Source organism: Falco rusticolus, chromosome 3 (genome assembly GCF_015220075.1).
Source record: "Falco rusticolus isolate bFalRus1 chromosome 3, bFalRus1.pri, whole genome shotgun sequence".
NCBI lineage: Eukaryota > Metazoa > Chordata > Aves > Falconiformes > Falconidae > Falco > Falco rusticolus.
The window spans coordinates 103,036,904-103,057,815 of NC_051189.1; the positions used below are offsets into that span (position 1 = coordinate 103,036,904).

At 38.2% G+C, this 20,912-nt stretch overlaps 1 protein-coding gene across 2 annotated transcripts in view; it reads left to right on the forward strand.

The window, feature by feature from the left end:
• SLC9A3 (solute carrier family 9 member A3) overlaps window positions 1-20,912 on the forward strand; it is a 53,966-nt gene that overhangs the window by 21,567 nt on the left and 11,487 nt on the right. For both annotated transcript variants that reach the window (XR_005103406.1, XM_037381837.1), the window contains exons 2-10: window positions 3,891-4,193; window positions 9,274-9,434; window positions 11,469-11,547; window positions 12,348-12,525; window positions 13,397-13,617; window positions 15,556-15,758; window positions 16,581-16,670; window positions 18,498-18,568; window positions 20,781-20,910. Coding sequence is in view for 1 of the 2 variants with exons in the window: in XM_037381837.1 (XP_037237734.1) it covers window positions 3,891-4,193; window positions 9,274-9,434; window positions 11,469-11,547; window positions 12,348-12,525; window positions 13,397-13,617; window positions 15,556-15,758; window positions 16,581-16,670; window positions 18,498-18,568; window positions 20,781-20,910 (1,436 nt within the window). In the remaining variant the exon portion in view is untranslated. The remainder of the gene's footprint in view (window positions 1-3,890; window positions 4,194-9,273; window positions 9,435-11,468; window positions 11,548-12,347; window positions 12,526-13,396; window positions 13,618-15,555; window positions 15,759-16,580; window positions 16,671-18,497; window positions 18,569-20,780; window positions 20,911-20,912) is intronic.

Genomic DNA, 20,912 nt, shown 5'->3' on the forward strand with positions numbered 1-20,912 from the left:
AGAAATGTGTTTCAGTCATCAAGTCATAGACTTCTAATTTGTTTTGTCTTTCTCATCAGATACATTAAGTGTCGCAGTCTGTTCTTGGATCTCAAAGGAAGCGTCAGAAAAAAATTTCATAGGAAATTTATAGTACATAACTGTTTCTTCATAGAAAGCTTCTAACTCAGTGATGCTCAGCTTAACTTAAACACGGCTTACCACTAGCCAATTCAACCCAGGTTTATTTCAAGCCAGATTTATCATGTAGTGGATGGAAGGCATATGTTTAACTTTTTCACTAATACTGTGCCTAGACTTATGTAGATGAATTCTAAATGATGTTAAAATTTACAGACTACAAGATTGCCCTATGCACTTTGAGTTATTTTATACCACGGACTGGCTAAAATTTCTCTTTCTTTGCTCTTTCCCTCTCCTCATTAAAATATGTTAATGTACTTTTCATTATTAACAGCAGTGAAAATAGACTTAATTTCATCTCTGGGTCCCTCACAGAGTCGTCTATATGAGCAGCACTGTGTGCTATCCTTCCTGATGCTTGTAATTTTTTCCCCAACAGAAACAAACTAAACTCCTTGTCCATTATTGGTGGATTGTATTTTATTCCTCAATCAGGTGAAACACCTAGTCATGCTAGACATTTAGATGTAATTAAAGCTTTCAATTCTTCTGCTTTGTCATGGGGACAGAATTAATTTTGTGAGACTAATTCTGTATCTCTCCTAAGCAAGTAAAGGCGAACTTTATGAAATTAATGTACTATCATTATATCAGTTTCTAACACACTCAATAAACTACAGACCTAACCTCAGGATAATGAATCATTAAAAAAACATTGAAGAGTGAATTTGAAATTAATCTATCGCTATAAATTCTTATAAATGTAATAACTACTCATAATGCATAATCTTGCTTGAATATATCTTCTGTGCATAACCAGAAAAAAAATAATTGATCACTGCAAGTGCAAATATGAACTTAAAACATCAATCTAAGTTCCAATTACATCTTAGTCTAAAGATATTTAATTGAATTTAATCAGTTGTGTTATTTTCCTTTTACGTATTTCTATGTTTATAGACACTAGGATTCTGCTAATCATATTACGTACTATCTGCCTGGAGAGTTAGCTAGGCAGTTACCTTAAAACAGATATGTTCTAGTGTTCAGATTTTGCTTGGGCCAAATGCAAAAAAAGGAAAAGACTTCTTTAGAGCCCTGTTCATGCAATAACTTTCCTGTCCACAGCCTGCATTCCTAAACTAACAGAGTGGAAGAATTTATTGCGGGTAGTATTAAAATCTGGTACAGATAATCGGTTGACTGGAGTTAAACGGGGGCACAGGCAGATATGATGTAGCTGATTCACTGGGAACATGCAACTTCTGGGAGGAGACAGGGCTATAACCAAAATCAGGCTGGCCTCCCAGCACTTGCTGGGAGAGATTGGTTTTGGTTGTAAAGGTGAGAATTGTACAGAATATGAAATTTTAGCTGGACTTCAGGTGTTTTTTCAAATGTCTGGTTCTGAAAAGCCTTCACGGGTTTATTTTAAATTTTTAACTTTAACTTCTTGTAGTCTTGGCTTATCTGCAAACACAAGAGTAGGAAAAACAGACTTGGGTTAGTAAGACTAGCTCAGCAACATTCATTTTCAGGGATAAGGAGATAATCCCTACTATGTGAGGTGATAAATTAGTTGATAATTCACTCACTGGAAATTCAAGGCATCAAGAATGACCAGTAGGAAAGACTTCTGAGAAGATAAATGTGACAATTTCTACACGTGGAATAGCAGCTAGTTTGTTTTTCTTTATTTGATGTTGTTTTGTTTTTTGTTTGTTTTTGTTTTTTTTTTCTAATGCAAGCCCAAGAGATTTTATTATGAAGAGGGAACTGGGAAAACCCACAGTGTTTGTTTCTGTGAAGTGTTATTCAGCTGTTGATTACATGACACGATACAGAAAAATGGCATGGTTTAGCCAGCTTCACTGAATGCAGTTCGCTTTCATGTGTGACTGCTGTTGTATTAATCCCACTTTAAAGCTGTCTTCTAACATGGCTTAGTTTTCAAATCTTGCCTACAAACACTTAGGGACATCTACATTCATGCTTATTGTTGGTATGGGCAGGCCATTGTCATCTTTCCTTTCATGTTTTCTATTCTGATGAGGCCATAGAGGTTTTGCAACTAGTAGGAACCATCTCATTTTGGGGCTGCTGTGGTGGGTGATGCTTTAACATTGCCTGTGAAGATGCAGCCAATATGAAGACAGACAGTTCAGGAATGGGGCCCTTAAAACGGTCTAAAAGGTAACTAGTAAATGTTTGACTAGGACAAATACTTGACTGCGAGGAAAAAAAACAATGGTCTTTTAGTAAAGTAACCTGGTCTAAGATCTCTATGTAGTGATGGGAAAAGTTCTTCTACTATACCTTAAAAGGCTGGAATTCTTAGTGATGGCTTCTTGCCCAAACTGGTTTTGAGCTAAGTTGTATTAACATTGTAAAACCTTCAACACAGTTCGAGGCTGATGTTCAAACTGGGAGAAACTTGGTAGCTTTTAGTGGAATTTTCTCCTGAAGTGAAACTCATCTTTTCAGCACAAAGCTGTATAAATAAAATCCTGTTTATTGGGTCAGTATCATGAAGTGCCAGGGTTCAGACCATCTGGGACACATCGATATTTAAGATAAACTGAAAGAAAAGCTCACAGAAATCCCAGGAAAGTAAATTGGCACATCTGTGCTTCCTTATTACCAAATGCCTTTGCCACCTCCTCTTTTTTCACATTTCATCTTTCCTTGTAGACTTGACTTCTCCCTGTTATATTCTGTCTGCTTTTTTTTTCTTTTTTATCTGATGCATAACAAGTGCACTATAAATATATGTTGTCATATATATTTGCAGTCTTACTGGTGTTTCTGTCATCTTAAACAGTCTGGTTTTTCTGTCTTGGCCTTGCCACCTTTCTGTCTCTTTAGATGTGCTCATAGCAGTCTATAAATTTCTCTCCCTCTAATTATCGACTAGTTTAACAGCCTTACCATACCGTACCCTTACATGGTTTTCTATAATAGATAGCATAGATGCTGTTCATCATTATTAATATATTTGACATACTACTGTAAGATACAGTATACTCTATACTTTATACAAAAGAAAGTAGCTTGTTGCAGAACCATTTCCCATGAATATGTCTATATATTAAGAAGGCACCACTAAAGCCCCCATTCTTCCAGAGAGTCTCTGAATTAACTGAAATCCTTGTTAAGATTTTGAGGAAAAGGCCCCAAAGGAATTTCCCATGGTATCAGCTCCATTCTGCTCCTGCTGCAAGCTACATTGTCATATATTATTCTTCATAAATTTAAAAAGAATTGTCTTGAAACTAGTTCTTTCAGCACTCTTCTCCTATCCTACAAGAAACCTGCTGGTACACAGATAATGTTTAAAGAAAAATGTTGGGAGGTTAGATGTGTATTTTTAGATACAGAAATAGACCATAAAGTCATACATTTCCAGCACTTCAACCATTTTTTTTCAGTCTTGCACTTACTGCTTTGCACAGAACACAGTCCTTCCCTAAACAGATCTTCTATGGAGAAGGTAATTCAAAAAAAGGAGATAAATGTTATGGAATATTGGTTTCATGTAAGTTGAAATATGCTGGATAAAATCTGAAAATCAACCTATTTTAGTTTATTCTATAAGTGGCTGGGTTCTGACACTGTCTGTATCCTATGCATTCCATGCATGCTTTTGGGTCTAATGACAGTGAAAGTAGGAAAATTGTGTAAAGCCAGAATTGCCAGCTAACAACAGTTGTTGCTCAAATTGTTCCTGCAGTACAATTCTGACAAACTGTTTTCCTCTTTCCTTGCAGTTTTCCACTTGTCCCACAAAGTCACTCGTGTGGTTCCAGAGAGTGCTCTACTGATTGTTCTTGGTCTCTTCCTTGGTGGCATTGTATGGGCTGCAGATCACATTGCCTCCTTTGCCCTTACACCAACTGTATTTTTTTTCTATCTGCTGCCCCCCATTGTTTTGGATGCTGGATATTTTATGCCAAATAGATTGTTCTTTGGAAATCTTGGTTCCATTCTTTTGTATGCTGTCATCGGAACAGTCTGGAATGCTGCCACAACTGGTTTATCTCTCTACGGTGTCTATCGGACAGGAATAATGGGTAAGTTTGATCTGTGAAGTTGCAGTTGTGAATGCTTCCCTATGCCATCTGTTAGGTGGGTGATCCTTTGCAGCTTAACACTCTTTTTAGCAGAAAAATCCAATTTTAGTATGAGCAATTTGTAATATTTTTATCAAATTGGAGAATTATCTGAGAAATCCTCTCTAAAGCAAGCACAAAAGGGCCTTGAACCTGTGTCTGTCATACTTCCCTGCTATAAATGTGTGTGTGCACTCTCAAGATGAAGCTCAGGATTCATCCTGCTAATGGACATATGGACAAAAATACATTCTGAAGGGCTTGTTTCTTTTCTACTGTGATAGAAACCTTTGAAGTTAATGTGAAATGGAACTGCCTTCTTTCATTCAGCTTTAATATTAAGTAAGCAATGGTTCCTCAGTGGGTATGTATGCAGGATACATCTCTGCTCTGTGTTCTGAGGCTGGAAATTGTAACTGAAAGGTTACAGAGGCAAGTAGCGCATGTAAGATGCACTGTCTTAATTATACTACAGTTCTAAGGGCATGGGGCTGCTAGATGAGGCACAGAACAGCAATTCTTAAATCTCAGCAGGTGTGGCACGCGCATGAGCTACGTACTGCCATCTGAAGAACAGTAATTCACGTTGTATGTGGATTGCATGTATTCTGAAACAGGCACCCTGTATCAAAACAGGATGCTTTTTTTAGTGTCTACTGAAGAATCTCGAGAGCCCTTCTAGGACAAAACTAGGTTACTGAGTTCTAGAGAGTAGTTACAAGGCACCTCTGAGGGCTGCTGAGAGCAGTGCAGGCAGTGTGTGCAGCTGCGCCTGTGTGCTCTGCCCACCTGCTGCTGAGAGCCCCGGCGCGGGTGGCCAGGGACCACAGGGACCACAGTGCAGGGTGGGCCATGTGAAAGGCTAAACAGCTGCTCACCAGCTCTTCTCTAACCATAGCTGTGCAAAACTCACTCCCAAGTAATTTACCACAGGCCTCCTTTTCAGTCCAGATAAAAAGAGTGCCTCAAACGTCAGAAGTTGTAGATGTTGCAGAGAACATTTTTGTGAGAATTAAACTCTTAGCTTATTATTACAGAAGGTAACATTGTAGTTTTCCAGCCTCAAAAACTGCTGCCATTGTCCAGCTCAGGGAAGCAGCAGAACTGGGGGCTGGGTTCTTTGAAATGAACCGTAGGGTTGGGACATCTGTTCAATCCATTTTAAGGAAAACCTGTGTTGTCCTTGTTTGAAAGATCCCAGTCTGGAAGAACTAGGCCATAGACTTGTTCATGTGAGACTCATCTTACGTAACTGCAGATATTTGAAATATAGGCATCTATGATAGATTGAGTTTACACGTTAGGAATTTGCCTTACTATAACTCACATTTTATAAGTAACAATTTTTCTTTAGAAGGCACAGAGGTGACAGCTCAGATGCAGATAGTATTGACTTTAATAGGTAGGTAAGGTGTTTTATGTGCTTTCAGCCTGCAGGCACAATATATTGCATCTACAGTTTCACATTATAGTTAAAAACAGGTTTTCAGGAACAAGAAAGATGACAAAGGGATATTGCTATTGCAACAGATGGGCAAGGATTTCTCTCTTTAAATATCCAAGCTGCTTGGCACAATTTAAAAACTATGACCAAAAATATTTTATTAGCATCCTGTTCTGATGATGTTAATGAATAACAATTACTTTTAAAAATACTTTGGTAATAATCATTAAAAAAAAGCATTGACCTCTCTATGACATATGAAACGGAAAAGTCCAGTGTTTTCTCAAAATTTATTTTCAGTGAAAAATACATTGATCTCTTGCTCTTCTCCCAATCTGTAAACAATTCTTGACTAACTGTAAGACTTGGATTTAATGGCTACATGTTCTGCTTTATCATTATGCAAATCTTTCAGTGACAGTATATACTAGAACCCTGAGCTTAACAGTTAAACAGGAGAATCAGTCTCTACCGCAGCTCACAGCTAAAGCTCTACAAGCTAAGAATAGGGATGTTAACAAAGGCAAACAATAAATTGACATGCCTGGTGAACTTAGTGCTCATTCTAAACATTTAACTGGTATTCTGTGGGGAACTATCTTTACCACCAAGACCTATTATAACCTACTAGAGTTCTAATTTCAGCTGTGGAAAGGGCCAGAGAAGCCTGTCCCTGATTCAAACTGTGTCATTCTCCAGCAAAACTAAGGAAGACTTTGAAATATCCACGACACATACTTACTAATCCATTAAATACATTGGGTTGACCTCCAAGATGTCAGCAAGATCTGACATCACGCTTTGCAAAAAGCTTTGCTGCTGTTACTTGCTTGCTGAAGATAAGAGAATGCCAAGTTGCTCAATTTCTAGAAGAGTTCACAGCAGCCTCTAGTTGTAGTTCTATGGCATGTTTTTGTTTCTACCCCACTTTTTCTACAAATGAAGTGATTAATGCAAAAAGTAATATGGTTAAAATATAGGAGTGTATATCCACTAGAGACTAAGATGAACTAAAACCAAATTACTTCCAGCTTTACCACTGAATGACCCTGTGGTACTGTCCATCAATATAAGAGTGCATAACCCAAACCGGATTACATAATTTACTACATAAATAAACATAAAAGCAGCTCTCTGTTTGCATTCAGTATCCTTACAGATACTATAATTTGAAGAAGAAAAAGAGAGACGGTGATAATAAAAAGGAGATCCATCTTGAGAAGTGAAATTAAAAGATCAGCACCTTAACTATTACCTAACAGCCATACCAGTCTGCTTTCACAGAATAGAAGGAAGGATCTAACCCTATATCTTCCTGGCTGATAGCACTAACTGTTCACCATCTGCTGGAGAAGTAACGCATGCAGCATTTCTCTGTGGGATAATTGTGGTTGTGACTAATATTTAGAAGGGTTTTTCCTGTACCATCTAGGTCATAATGACAACATGCTGAGTATGTGTAGACATCTTAAACTGGGCCCAGCGAACTTACCTTGCTCAGGTGTCATTCCTAGTCATTCCAAACTCTGATGAGCTGAAGGAAGCAATGGTCATGTATCACTTAGACTAATGATGCAAGTTATTTCCAAACAGAAGTCTGATTTAGAAGCCCCATGCCTCTTGCCACTGCTTTGTAGGAATTACAGATGTCTTAACCTTTCCATAAATATTTGCTCACTAGCTTTGCAAGTCTTCAAAGAATGTACCAATGATTATAATTGGTAACATATAAAAAAGATAAGCAATCTCAGTGAGCCAATTTATTTTAAAAGCTTACGTTCTATTGTACCCTGATATCTGGTAATTATTGTCATTGGGCTTGTTCCTTCCTTAAGCTTGGGAGGACGGCAACATTTGATGGAACCATTACTTAGATTCAGGTTCAAGGCTGTTCTCAGCATTTTTGGCACAGACTTCGGCTCACTGGTTCAACCCCTCTCTCACACTGAAAAGGAGAGATCCAGTCCTCATTCACAGCGCAGCATGTCCAAGAGTGAACAGGAGTATTTATCTTTTTGAAAGTATAAAGTAGTTATATCTCTGTGAACTATGAATTTCTGTTTTCAGGGCCTTACCAGGGTCCCTACAAACTGCATGGAAAACATGGTAGATGCTCTGATTGCCGCAGAGCAGCTAAGAGAATAGGTAGTTCTGCAGGTCACACACTCACCCTTGCCCCTGCCCCGTTATTGGCCATTATCCCATACAACAGGGTGTTGTCTGCTCCTGTCTCTGGCTGCCCATGTAAGTGTCCTGGTGGGTAAATACACCCATGCCATTTTGTATCAAAACTACTTGGAATCTAGTTTCTGTTCAATTACCTCCCAAGCGCTAAACATTCTGGATTTGAGAGGCTATCTGGTAACAAGTTCTTGCTAGCAGAGTGGCCATGCTTTTCTGGAAGTACGTTACAGGCAGTGCTGATCCTTTGGCTGCGCCTGCTGGCTGTCACTGGCTCATGCTTCCTAATCATTTGATGAGATGGATTTCTCCCTCACCTGTAGAAATCATGCCTGATACAACTGTCTATTAATTTTGGGCATGGACCTCTGCACTGTGTCCTAATGAATGAACTCTCAACATATTCCTTCTTTGTTCTTCCTTATACAATTTTGGGCTTCATCACCTCTTAATGAGCCTTGCTTCCTCCTCCACCTGTTAGTGAACACACAGGTAATTTTCCTGTTCTCTACCCTTTCAAAAATCTGTTCCACAGAAAAAATGACTGAAGTACCACTCTTCATTGCATGAAGAGGGTAAATTTTGCAAGGATGTTGAGCAAAGTGGTCTTTGTGGCTCTCCCTTTTCCATTACTTTTAAAACAATAGCAATGTTTGTCTTGGTCTGTTCTCATAACTGAACAAAATAACCTTCATAACTAAAAGAAGATTAAAAAAATTAAATAAATACCGTGCTACTTTGTCACCAGAGTTTTGCAGTTCCAAGACTTTTGAAATAATTGCCAAAATTCCTAAGGGGCTACAACACAAGCGCATTGAGGCACATTTTAGTCCTTCATCTGTTTTTATAGTCTAATTGCAGACAATTTAACAGTGGCCTCATGACTCATAATTTGGGAACAAGTGGCCTAACTGCACTTACCGATGAATGTCTGCTTGAACAAGCAGGCCACAAGTGGTGTTCGACTGCAATGAGTGCAGTTGAGCTCCACTGCAGCAGTTCTTAGTAGAGTCAAATTTGGCCTGTGGCATGAAGTATTTTGGAACATTTGATTCGGGAGTACTGGTATGTGCCTCTCACTATTTTGTTAGTTCTCCTGAGATAATTTACTCAAACCACACACAAGTACGAAGCTAGTTTATGTCTGGAAATACTTGAGTGCCTTGCCATAAGACCAGGACTGTCCTGCTCCCGGAATCAGCTCTGATCTACGTGGGCCAATACAGGATCCAACAAACCTTGTTGGACACAAGGTGACACTACGCAGAATTTGTCAAGCAGTTTCTGTTCCAAGCTTTCCAGCTGATGCCTTAGGATCTCTTTCAAGGATTTTGCATTATCTGCAATATCACGGTCCGTTATATCTATAGTAATACAGATGATTACAGATGCTTATACTTGGTTTTGTTTTTGAAGGTCACCTGAAAACTGGACTGCTGGACTTCCTCCTGTTTGGCAGCTTGATTGCCGCTGTGGATCCTGTAGCTGTTCTGGCAGTGTTTGAAGAAGTCCATGTCAACGAAGTTCTGTTCATCATTGTTTTTGGAGAATCGCTTCTGAATGATGCTGTAACTGTGGTAAGTAGATTATATATTCCAACGTCATGCAAACTCTAGAGGGTTTCTTCTGAAGCATATTTTCCCCTTAAATCAAATGCTGTATCATCTGAATATATCTGCTTGCAGGCTAGTGTAGCATAGCTCATAGTGTTCTCTGTCTTGCTTACAAACACTGTATTGTAAAGATTACATTTCTCAGCATGAATACTATTTGGAGCCTGTAAATCACATAAAAATATACAGTCCTCAGTTGGATGATGTTTCATGTGTGTATGTTTTACATGTCTTTGCTGTTCAAATAGGGCTTTCGTGACTTACTGAAGTTAGTTCCAGGGATTTAAAGCCTTTCTTTGCAGTTGTTTGTAATGCATGTACTCTTTTCTGCATTTTTCTGTTGTGCCCATAATTTATATGCATACCTCAGATATATAGCCAGTGAGAGGAAGAATACTTGCCAAAGTGCATATGCCTGTTCCATCACTTTTATTTTCAATCAGATGTTTATCAAACAGATAGATAACAAAGAGCCAATTTGGGAAAAATTGTGGCACATTTTAGAAAGTTCCTGGTTTGGGTTTTTTTTTGGTAACATGTTGATTTCTGGGGTTTTGTCATTTAGGAAGAAAAGAAAACTGAATAGACTTTGATAGACTTCAAACAATCCCAGATTTCTACTGATGTTTTAATGTTGATTGAAACGCCTTTTCCTTCTACACAAATTTTTTCTCAGAATAAAATAGTCAGTAGTTTTGTAGTACAGTGCTAGTGGGCAGGGGTCTAGGAAGGTCTATGGCAGAAAAACGCTGTGCAGACAAGTTGCTATACAGCTTCAATCAGCTTATTGGATCATCCCCTACTCCTGCTCCTGCATATCTCCAAAGGAGGGTAAGACATGTCCATCAGGCTCAGAGGCTTGATTTTTTGCAACCAAGGCAGCAAGACACTGCAGGGTCACAGGCAGCAGCCTAATGGTTCACGTGAGTTTGAAAATTCCATTTAGGGCCTCCAGAGAAACCTAATTGCTTTTAGATATCAGTCTCAATAGTACTTTTGGGGTACCAGAAACAGATACTAAAATAAACCCTTGATGAAGTCAAGTATCAACATTATTGACTTTCAGAGGGAAAGGTGTTTTTGTAACTGTGAAATTAGTACAAACATTTGCTCTACAAATAAAGTTTGATTGATTGTTGAAGAAAACCCAGAAGAGAAGAGTAAGCATGATCAAGAGTCAGAAAGCACAGCCTGTGAGAAAGTTTGAAACAACTGGGGTTCTTATCTTGAAAAAGGAGGGACTGGAGGACAGAAGAAATGGGATGATGTAGCATTCTTTAAATGTAAATATCTAAAAGACTACTGTTACAGAACAAAGTAACCTGCATGTCGTGACTGGGGTAAATATCATAAGAATTAACAAGCTTAGCTGCAACAAGGAAAGCTGAGAAAATGATAGTAAAGTTCTCCACTGAAGGAGTTAAGAATAGATTAGACAGATGTGTGTCAAGAATGATACTCATACAAACCTCCTTAGGCAGGGGTATGGATAAAATGAATTCTTTACTTTCAGCATTTTCACTGTTAGACGATTATTTTAAAAGCTTTAGTACAGCTATTACAGTTTAATATATTTCATGTTCAACTTATTTTACCTATGTCCAACCTATTTCAATCCAGTATCTTATTAGCATCTTACTATTTTCTCATTAAGTATCTTACTTATCTTATACAGGTGATTAAACAAAACTGCAAAGTACCTGGATTTTAGAGTGAGAAGTGCTTTAGAAAACACATCTAGATGTGACAGTGCTTCTTATAGATAGAAATCATCGAAATAAGAAATTGAAATTGGGTTTTTTTAAGTTTTTGTTTCTTCTTGCTCTGCTGCATATTTTCAATTTTGAAAAATTAAAATTCTGCAAAATCTCCCTCCACACAGAATTCCCCCTCAGTCATACATAATTTCAGAAGTTATAATGTTGTGGCCCATAATGAGATTATTTTAATTGGCTTAATTCAGGAGTAAATATTAAGTTAGTCTACTTTTCTTTTCAGGTGCTGTACAATGTGTTTGAAACTTTTGTTACAATCGGCCCAGAGAATGTGACGGGGATTGAATGTGTCAAAGGCATAGGTGCGTAGAATTGTATTTTGTATCACATCATTGATGTACATACGGAGACTTGTAAACAGAATATTATTATGCTATCAGTAATTGATTTTTCAGTCCTTTCCCTTGTCGCTCATAATTCCCACACTCCATAGACAAATGTCTTAAGAAGATAAATAAGTGAATATTCCTGAGTATGTGGGAAACAGATTTGTTTTCTTCTGAGACTGAACAGTTGCAGAGTTCAGTTGTTAACACCACCAAACATGACAGCTATACATGTTTTCTTTGTATTTTATGTGTCCTTGGTTTCAGCCTGTGCTCCGCCTGCATTCCAGAAAAGTTGAGGTTGCATATGGGCATTCTCACTCCTTAACACCAATTGCCATCAAGTTAACATTTGCCAGTGACTACCAAGTAATGTTATTTACCTAAAAATTTAGTCACTGTTTTCTGTTCCAAGCATGACATCATACTACATTATCTTATGAATCAATCTTTTAGCAGTGACTTTGGCATAATCTATAATACGCTTTTGGAAAAACATTTGTTCACAGGACATGGGGAAAAAAAAATTTGGAAGAAACAGTTGTTGGGTTTTGAATAAGCAAAAAAATGAAGCTTAACAGAAAGCAACCTTGTATTTTTCTACAGAATTCTACATTCATGTACCAAGTGCTGAAAAGCAATTAATGTTGTTGCATTTTAGAAATAATTTTTGATACTTCCATCAAAATTTTCTTTGATTTGCTGGCCATACAGTAGAACTAGTTCAAACCATTTATATTTCTACTGTTTAAGCTGTGTTTGGGTTTGTTTTTCAGTGTCATTCTTCGTGGTGAGCCTGGGTGGGACACTGGTTGGCATTTTCTTTGCATTCTTGCTCTCACTGGTCAGTCGTTTCACCAAGCACGTGAGAATCATTGAACCTGGATTTGTATTTATCGTTTCCTACCTGTCCTACCTCACGGCAGAGATGCTTTCTCTTTCCGCTATCCTTGCGTAAGTCTCTTTTTATTACTGCCTTTGAAGAGGCTGAGGAGGGCATATGGTTTTTAAAAATGTTGACAAGGAAGACCTGAATTATATAGTACAGGTATAGAGTATAACAGTTATGAAACTTATGCTGTGTATTATCTTCATGCTGCAGTAGATCATAGTCTGCAAATACTGTCATTCAGCCTTGAAAAGGAATGCAAGTTTTGCAGTATCTGCTGTGCAACACAGGAACTTCTTGTGCAAAGCACAGACTTGACTCTTTCCTCTTTGTGATTAATATTATTTCATTATCTAACCTTTGTCCCTTTGTACTGACACATTTCCTTATAATTTGTAATTAAAACAATGATTTTCTAAGGCATTAAATGAACGTTGATTATTTGCTGCTCTCACTGTCTTGACTGGCCTGCTAGGGTTTGCTTAAATCTTGCCTGTTTTGGCTCAAGTGCCTCTGTGATCTTTCTTCTTTTAGTATCCATTGATCGCTGGCATACCTTTCTTCGTGTTTTGCTTGTCATGTCTGTAGATGCTACAGTGAGTATAGCCATGATCTGAAAATCTTACTGCAAACTGATCATTAGTTTATGTCTAATCTAAACAAGATTTAAAATTTTGCATGTAAAGCAGTGTGGTAACGTGAAGAGAATGAAGGTCTGTTACAATCTAATGGAAGGCTGTTTTCAAACTTGTTGGGGTCACCTCAGGATGAATGTCTGAGATACACTTTTTACCTATATTGGATTTCTGCAATGGCTCCTGAGCGTATTTTTTCTTAGGAATTAATGGTGGGGTTTTCTCACTGTGTGATAAAGAGATGGAAATAGTATTAAATGTTACAACAACTATTTTCTGAAAGGTTGCTTCTTTTTTCTAGGATAACCTTCTGTGGCATCTGCTGTCAGAAGTATGTCAAGGCTAACATATCTGAACAATCTTCTACAACTGTAAGATACACCATGAAAATGATGGCCAGTGGAGCAGAAACTATCATCTTCATGTTCCTGGGAATTTCAGCTGTGAATCCAGACATCTGGACTTGGAATACAGCATTTATTGTGTTAACTCTGGTCTTCATCTCAGTATATAGAGTTATTGGTAAGGGGACGATCTTCTTCCTGTCTTTGCATTGTATTTGTGATGCAATCACATTCTTTTGCAAAAAATAAAAATTGGAGCTCTAGACTTGTTCCTTTTAAAATATTAATTTTATTTTTGTTGAAGTTATGGATGGTTTTGAGTTAGGAGGGTAATTTCTATAGTAAAGCTTCATCATATGCTGAAACTATAGCAGGATTTCACTTCTGATGAAATGTGAGGATATGACTAGCCCAGCATTGACATGAATCACCCGGTGGCTAACCTTTGACCCAGCACATGGTATTGGTAAAATCTCCCATTGAAACAGACTTTGTTCTTTAACTTGCAGCCTAAAAAAGATGTGAGTCCTGTCAGACGTCTCTTTCCTTCAGCGCTTTCAATTTGGTAATAGAGCGATTGTCCTAAGCTAATTTTACGGTTGACTTCAGGTTTGAGACACACAGTGGTATCAAACTATAATAGTTACACCAGAGTTCTCTGGCTTAAGAAATAATTCTCAGGGACTGGTGAAAAACTGAGTAAATAAGACTGTGGCAGGTAGGGATTACCTGCTGTCAATTTACTGGGCTTATATAAATTGACAAACATTTCAAAATACCAATGAAGATTTGCTCAACTGTGTGGTTCTAGTATTTAATCACTGTTTTGGGAAACAGTGAAAGGGCTGAAATCACAAAAAAATGCATAGAAGGAAGTACTTTAGAGAGTAACACACCTAGCAGTTTGGTGTATGTACTTAAATCTGAGAATAAATTAAATAGGTTTATTTGCCTGTTTGTCTTGGATTAAATCCAAATAAAAGGTAATTCATTTATCCAGCTGGCAGTATTGCCAGATGTTTTTTGCTCTGTCTAAAGAATCCTGGACCAAATGAAGGGCCTAGCCCCATGTCCTCCTTTCTATGTAGTCTGTAACCACTGTTCATTTAGCTCCTTCTCTGTAATTGCTGATGGGTGTGAGGTGTTTAAACGAGTTTTCAGTATCTTGACTTTGTCACTTGTATTCCTGGGATGAGCGGTTAACAGTCCTGTAATAAGTGTGATGAGTAATTAAATAGGAAATAGTCAGCAATAACAATATGCATCCATTAAAGTAATTGAGTTTAGTCATTGATAAATCACTAAATACCTGATGATATTGGGCCTTGCGTAACTGCAGCTCTGATAGCTTTGGAGAAGTATGGTTGGTGGCATGAATTAATGTTCAGGGTGCCCTCCACCAGAGGCCTTGCCTACAGCGCTGTACATAAGATGCTCGTCTTTTCCCTTAGCACAAATTCAAAGCTGTCTAAAAAGAGAAACAGAGGTTTTGCACTGGTCAGCAGTCCTGGCTGGCTGCGGTTGGGACATGTGTGCTGTGATGCTGTGCCACTCTTGGGAGTGGAGAAGCTGTTTTCCCTCTGCATGGTGGGAGCCCTGGGAGATGCTGTGCCGTGGCAGGCAACGTCCCGCCCACGGGCCTGAGGACAGTGTTAGCATGACTGCTCAGCCCTCCGTCAGACAGTGACACAAGTGTTGGTGATTTGTAAGGAGTACCACACTTGCTTCCTACACCAACACTGTTTCAACCTGTTTCTGTTCAAAGATCCTGTGCACATCACTGGCTGTGATGCTGGCAGTTCTGTTCTTCCTCAGCTGAGCATTCTGAAGGTCAGCTGGCACTACAGGTAAAATTCTGCTGTGAGTGCCAGAGGGCAGTGCTCTCAGGAGAGCTGCTGGCTTGCAGAGGAGTCACCCAATTCCTCTGGCTAAATGTAAAGGGGCAGGTACCAAGTGCGCTTGCCCCCTGGCCAGTGTTGCGATACAGAGGGAGAAGCGGATGCTGTAGAGGATCTGTTCCAAAAGCAGACTGGTGCTAGCATTTCCGTTGCACGTGGCTGGGATATTGGCATTTCATAAGGATATTTCTAGACATGCTGGCATTTGTTTTTTATAGGTGTAGTTTTACAGACATGGATTCTTAACCACTACAGAATGGTCCAGTTGGAGATAATAGACCAGGTGGTGATGTCGTATGGTGGACTACGTGGAGCGGTTGCTTTTGCTCTGGTTGTACTTCTGGATGTGAACAAAGTGAAAGAGAAAAACCTGTTTGTCAGCACAACTATCATTGTTGTGTTTTTTACTGTTATTTTCCAGGTAATTCCTACTTCTTAAGCATGCTTATTGCAAGGAGAAGGAGTCCCTCAAAAGTCCTGAATGCTTAAAGCAGTTCTCAGCTGAAGGTTGCATATTGTTTCACTGAACTGAAAGCATAATTGAATTTTTTAACTTTAGTAACAAAGATCCTATTTTATGTTTTCATATGGCACCACCAGGGACAAAACACAATTTTCTCTGTGCTAAAAAATGATCAATCTTAGCTGCTTGGTATTAATAGTGCTCAAGTTAACATCTGATTAAACATCCTTTACCTCATGTGAATAGCTATAGGGAACAGTACTTTTTAGGGACAAATACAGTCATTAAGCTGATCTGAGTCTAAGCCCTTGTTCTAAAATATAACAGTAAGCAGTGGGACAGGAAAGCATTCAGCATCCAAACAAAATTGCGCTTTCTGGATGAAAAAAATGACATTAACTTAAATGGAGATATGTCAGTATATACCAGCTTGGAATTTTTTTCTTAGATTTAGTATAGAAAGTTTAATTGTGGTCACAAACTCCTGATATGTGCAGAAAATACTACATTCAACAGCATAGGAAGCACTTTAACCCTACCACTACCATGGTTTTCTTATAGAAGACACATTTCCACTAGTTGGTGTCTTTTCAAGCCCTTTGTAACAGGAGCTGAGGGTACTGCATTATTTTATCTTCTAAAGGGGAAAGAGATAACTGAGGAAGCGTGAGACCCACCGTATAACATAAAAAAAAATGCTCTATTTCTCTTTAACAATCACCAGCCAGAGGAAAGTCTAAGATAATTCCAAAGTATTCATTGTCATGTTTCAATCCATAGGGACTGACTATAAAGCCTTTGGTACAGTGGCTGAAAGTGAAGAAAACTGAACACAGAGAGCCAAAACTGAATGAGAAGCTTCATGGCAGAGTAAGATACTTTTAAACAAAATGATAGTATCTTTTGGGTTTTTACAGAATGCCTTAAGAGAGAAAAAATATTAAGAAAATTTCTTTTTGGAAGGGAGGGGAAAATCAAATTTCCAGTCAGTTTCAAAACGCTTCAAACATTTCAACAGTTATTTGTAGCTTGTAATGTGTCTTCGGATTGAGCCCTCTAAGAGGTTACTGAACTGAAGGTTTAGTCTTTTACCTAATTCAATGGAGCTGACAGTACTGGGGAAATGGCATGGGTGGAATCTACTTCTCTTCATCTAAAAGAGGAGAATGATTGAATATTGGTAGGTCAAAGCATGTGGAAGCAAGCTTATTTTTGCTTCTTAAATATTTTTTATTTATGGAAAAGGTATGAAAGCAGGCTTTATAGCTTTTTTTTTTTAAACGTAGAAAGGTGTTCTGCTGCTCAGTGCAGATGTTAATTGTATACTGAAATTCCAGAAAGTGTAGTTCAGTGTGAATGCTGTGTGTGCCTGCATTTATTTAACCTTTTAAAGGTTATGAAACATGATCAATTTATTTTCATGCAATATTATGAAGTTTTTATTCAGTAAATGAAAACATAAATTTTCAGCACAAACATAGTTTAAGGGATGGAAGACTACAAGACATTTTCCATGGCTGCCTTTAATTCATAAGCTTTTCGGATTTACACAGCTATCCTGCACTGAGTAGTTTAATATTCTTGTATGAGCTCCTGATCTCATCTGTTTTCACACTGGAGCTTACCTGAAGTGAATTAACAACTTAGCAATGGGCAGGGTTTTTTTCTGAGAAGTTATTTTATTTTACAGATACTGAATAAATATATTATGCTTTTCTTATCCAGCAATTTGGATATCCATTGCTGTTCAAATATTTTACTATTTGAAAATCAGGATTCTTCCCCCAGGTGAAGAAATACATTCTGTCTACATTTATGGCATATACGTTTACATGTCAGCTGATAGCACAGGGTGAGCAGTAACATTAATCCTAACAAACACTTTGCAAATATTTATGTGCTGATTCACCACTTCCTGTAATATTCTAGCAGATACTGTTTCAGGAGGCACAGTGCTCCTAGAACTGTACAAATTGCAGCCTTCAGAGAGAAGGGAGCACTGTCTGTTCTTAGGGAGCAGGAGGGAGACAACTTATATCATTTTTTCCACTTCCATGTCAGCTATCTCCTGAGGCAGTAATTAATATTATATTCAGGAGTAATTCATATCACCCATGTTGCTTTAAACATCACGCCAGTATTCAGAGTGAAATTCTAACATACAGCAAAAGACCAAATTCTACCTGCAGTTGCCTTTGTTTGAATCCAGAGTTATAAACCTCAGGATTTGTATCAGTCATCTAATATACCCAGTATGGGACTTTGCCCTAGAAATCAGAAGAACAGTGCTTACTTGAACTCTGTGGGAAGTATGGATTCCTGAAACATCTAAAAAGAAGTACCAGGGAAATTTTTTAGCTGACACTAATAGCGGCTGATCTGCTTCACAGGAGCAGATAGGGAGATGGTAAAATGAGTCAATAGAAAGTCTTAAAACTGAATGTTAAAATGGGAGCTTAAGTGTCTTCTTGCTGAGACCCTTGTAATTAAAAAATAGTGAATTTGTAAAGAACTGGTTAGAAAGCTCAGGACCTTTGAAGAAAAGGTAGTATTTCTATAAATGGGGGGAAAAAACCTGCATAGCATCAATAAAATTATTCTGCATAGTCACCTGGTTTAACTTGACATAAATTGAGCTATTTTCTAATTATGCCTTTTATTTCTGTAAAGGTGTTAATTCTACATTCACTTTCCTAGGCCTTTGATCACATTCTTTCTGCTATAGAAGACATTTCTGGACAAATAGGACATAATTATCTGAGAGACAAGTAAGTAGTAGCTAACTTGGAATGCTGAAATACTGCTAGGAAATCCTATCTGTAAATTATGACTTTTTAAGCCTGTGAAATTAGGGACAGCAAGGATATCAAATGTGGTTTAAAAGGTTATATACTGAAAATGCTGGAAATATAGCTAATATTAAAATAGGGGGGTTTTGTCCCCTGGAATATTTTCTTTTTCTTCCACAGTTCAGATTAGGCTTTTGCAAATGCCTCAGTTCACATCCAGGGATCAGCTTCTCTCAGGATTTGAGAACTGACCATTTGGACAAGATTTAACCCCGAATGTTAATGTTGGTCCTTCTCTGTAATACTCTATTTCATGAACGTTATTTGTGTGTGGAGACACTAAAAAAACTCAGCTACAACTGTGCTAGCTGTTTATCCTGTTTCTACAAAGGATAAGGCTCAGCACCTCTGAAAGTGATGGCAGAGGATGCTTTGAAATTACCTGACAGTTTACGTTTGAAACCAGTAATGAAAATTATGGGTTACATCCCTTCCTCTCTCTTTATAGTTGATTCATCTTGAGAGAAATGAAATTACTCAGCTGAAATATACAGACACCATTTTTTTTAAAGTACATGTGAAGAGTTGCCATTAAGATGGGCAGTCTTCCATAAACAGAGAAATAAATGTAAAAAAAAAAAAGGACATTAAATCTGGACATCTTTAAGAGTGTTATTTAAAGTTAGGCAGTTCTGTCCCTAGAGCCTAGGTGGTTTCATAGGTGCAGACAGTCACAGCTGAGATGTGCTGACGTCCTGCTGACTCAACATGTCAATTCCAATCTAAACGCCACGTGGTTGTATTAGCTTTCTGCAGAGTGCTGCCCTGGCCCTTGCTGAGAAGCTAAGTACATTAACCTGGGTTTAGTGTTATGCTCACACAACTCCTAGGCAGGAGCTAGATCGCACCTGACCTCAAGCAGCATTGCTCATCTGTCTGTACCCCATTATAGGGGCAGTCTCCTTCCATTCATTTTGCTCTTGGCTTATTTACGCAGTGAAGAATTTTCCTAAGGCATCCCAAATAGAACATCTTCTTTCTTTTGGTCTAAGTTTTAGTTTACTTTTTGGGAATTAATTTCAGCAGGAATACATCCCCAGTTTTGAAATACTGTCTTGAAGAAGGAACTAAATATTTTTCAAGTGGCAGGTTAAAAGGCTGACTTCTTATATCTAAGAAAATAATCTCCCTGAGTAATAAGAGAAAGAGTAGCTTAATGTAGATTCATGGCTGAGTGTGTGGTTTGATGACTAAGGTCTTCTGAATGAGACCACTTTAGGTCTGCTTCTTTTGGACTGTGTGTACACGGAAGTGCTGCTTCCCCAAAGAAGTGGCAGCCCCTGGCACCCTCACTGATGCGCTCTGTATGGCAGCCTGTATTGGAGACTGCTTGTCAGGTGTTCTGGCTAGAGAATAGTTATCAATTCTGCGAGTAGTGTTTAACAAAAAGATTTCAACCATCTGAATAAAAAGTCATAAACTCAAAACAGCAATTGGGCAAGATGGATAGGATTCCTTTGAATAGCAGTCTTCCAAGTTGCCTCATGCCCTTGAGGAAGGTAGATGAAAGTCAAGCAGCCTTTATAGTCTGGAGCCAAAATATGAAATGGAAGATATCCTACTGCCAGACAAGCCTGAAAGTGTACATTACAGAAAATACACATCACCTCTATCCCCCAGAGTACAGCAGTGACATGAAAAAGATCCTCTAGAAGCACTTTCAGAAGGGCACTTGTTGTGAACTGATTTTCTAGGCGGGCAATCCTACAACACAGCTGGGGAAAATCAGATTCCCTTCCAAAAGAGGAAAGAAAATTAAACTTTTAGAATGAAGCTGTTAGATATAACTGCATAATCAAGCGGAAAAATAAGGTAGCGTGATCTCCCAGAGTATAAAACATCCTAGTGACTCTGAAATAAGATATGTAATCATAGCATGCTTGCTGTTGTAGTAGTGTTAGGTAGATGAACCTGTTCAATGCTTTGTGACAGCTGCATAACTTTGTTGCAGGCTTTCCCTTAATTTCCTTTAAATGCTAATTGAAAAGCTGCAAAATACAAATACCTCATATTGCTACGTTCACCATTTTTTCAAACATGTGTACTCGAGAAAAATATCACTTACAGTAAACTAAAAATGCTGTGAAACTAAAATTGCTTGTTGTCATTAACAGTTTGTTTAAATTATCAGGTGGTCCAATTTTGATAGGAAATTCCTCAGTAAAGTACTGATGAGAAGGTCTGCTCAAAAATCAAGAGACCAGATCCTTAATGTTTTCCATGAGCTCAACTTGAAGGATGCAATTAGCTATGTGGCTGAGGT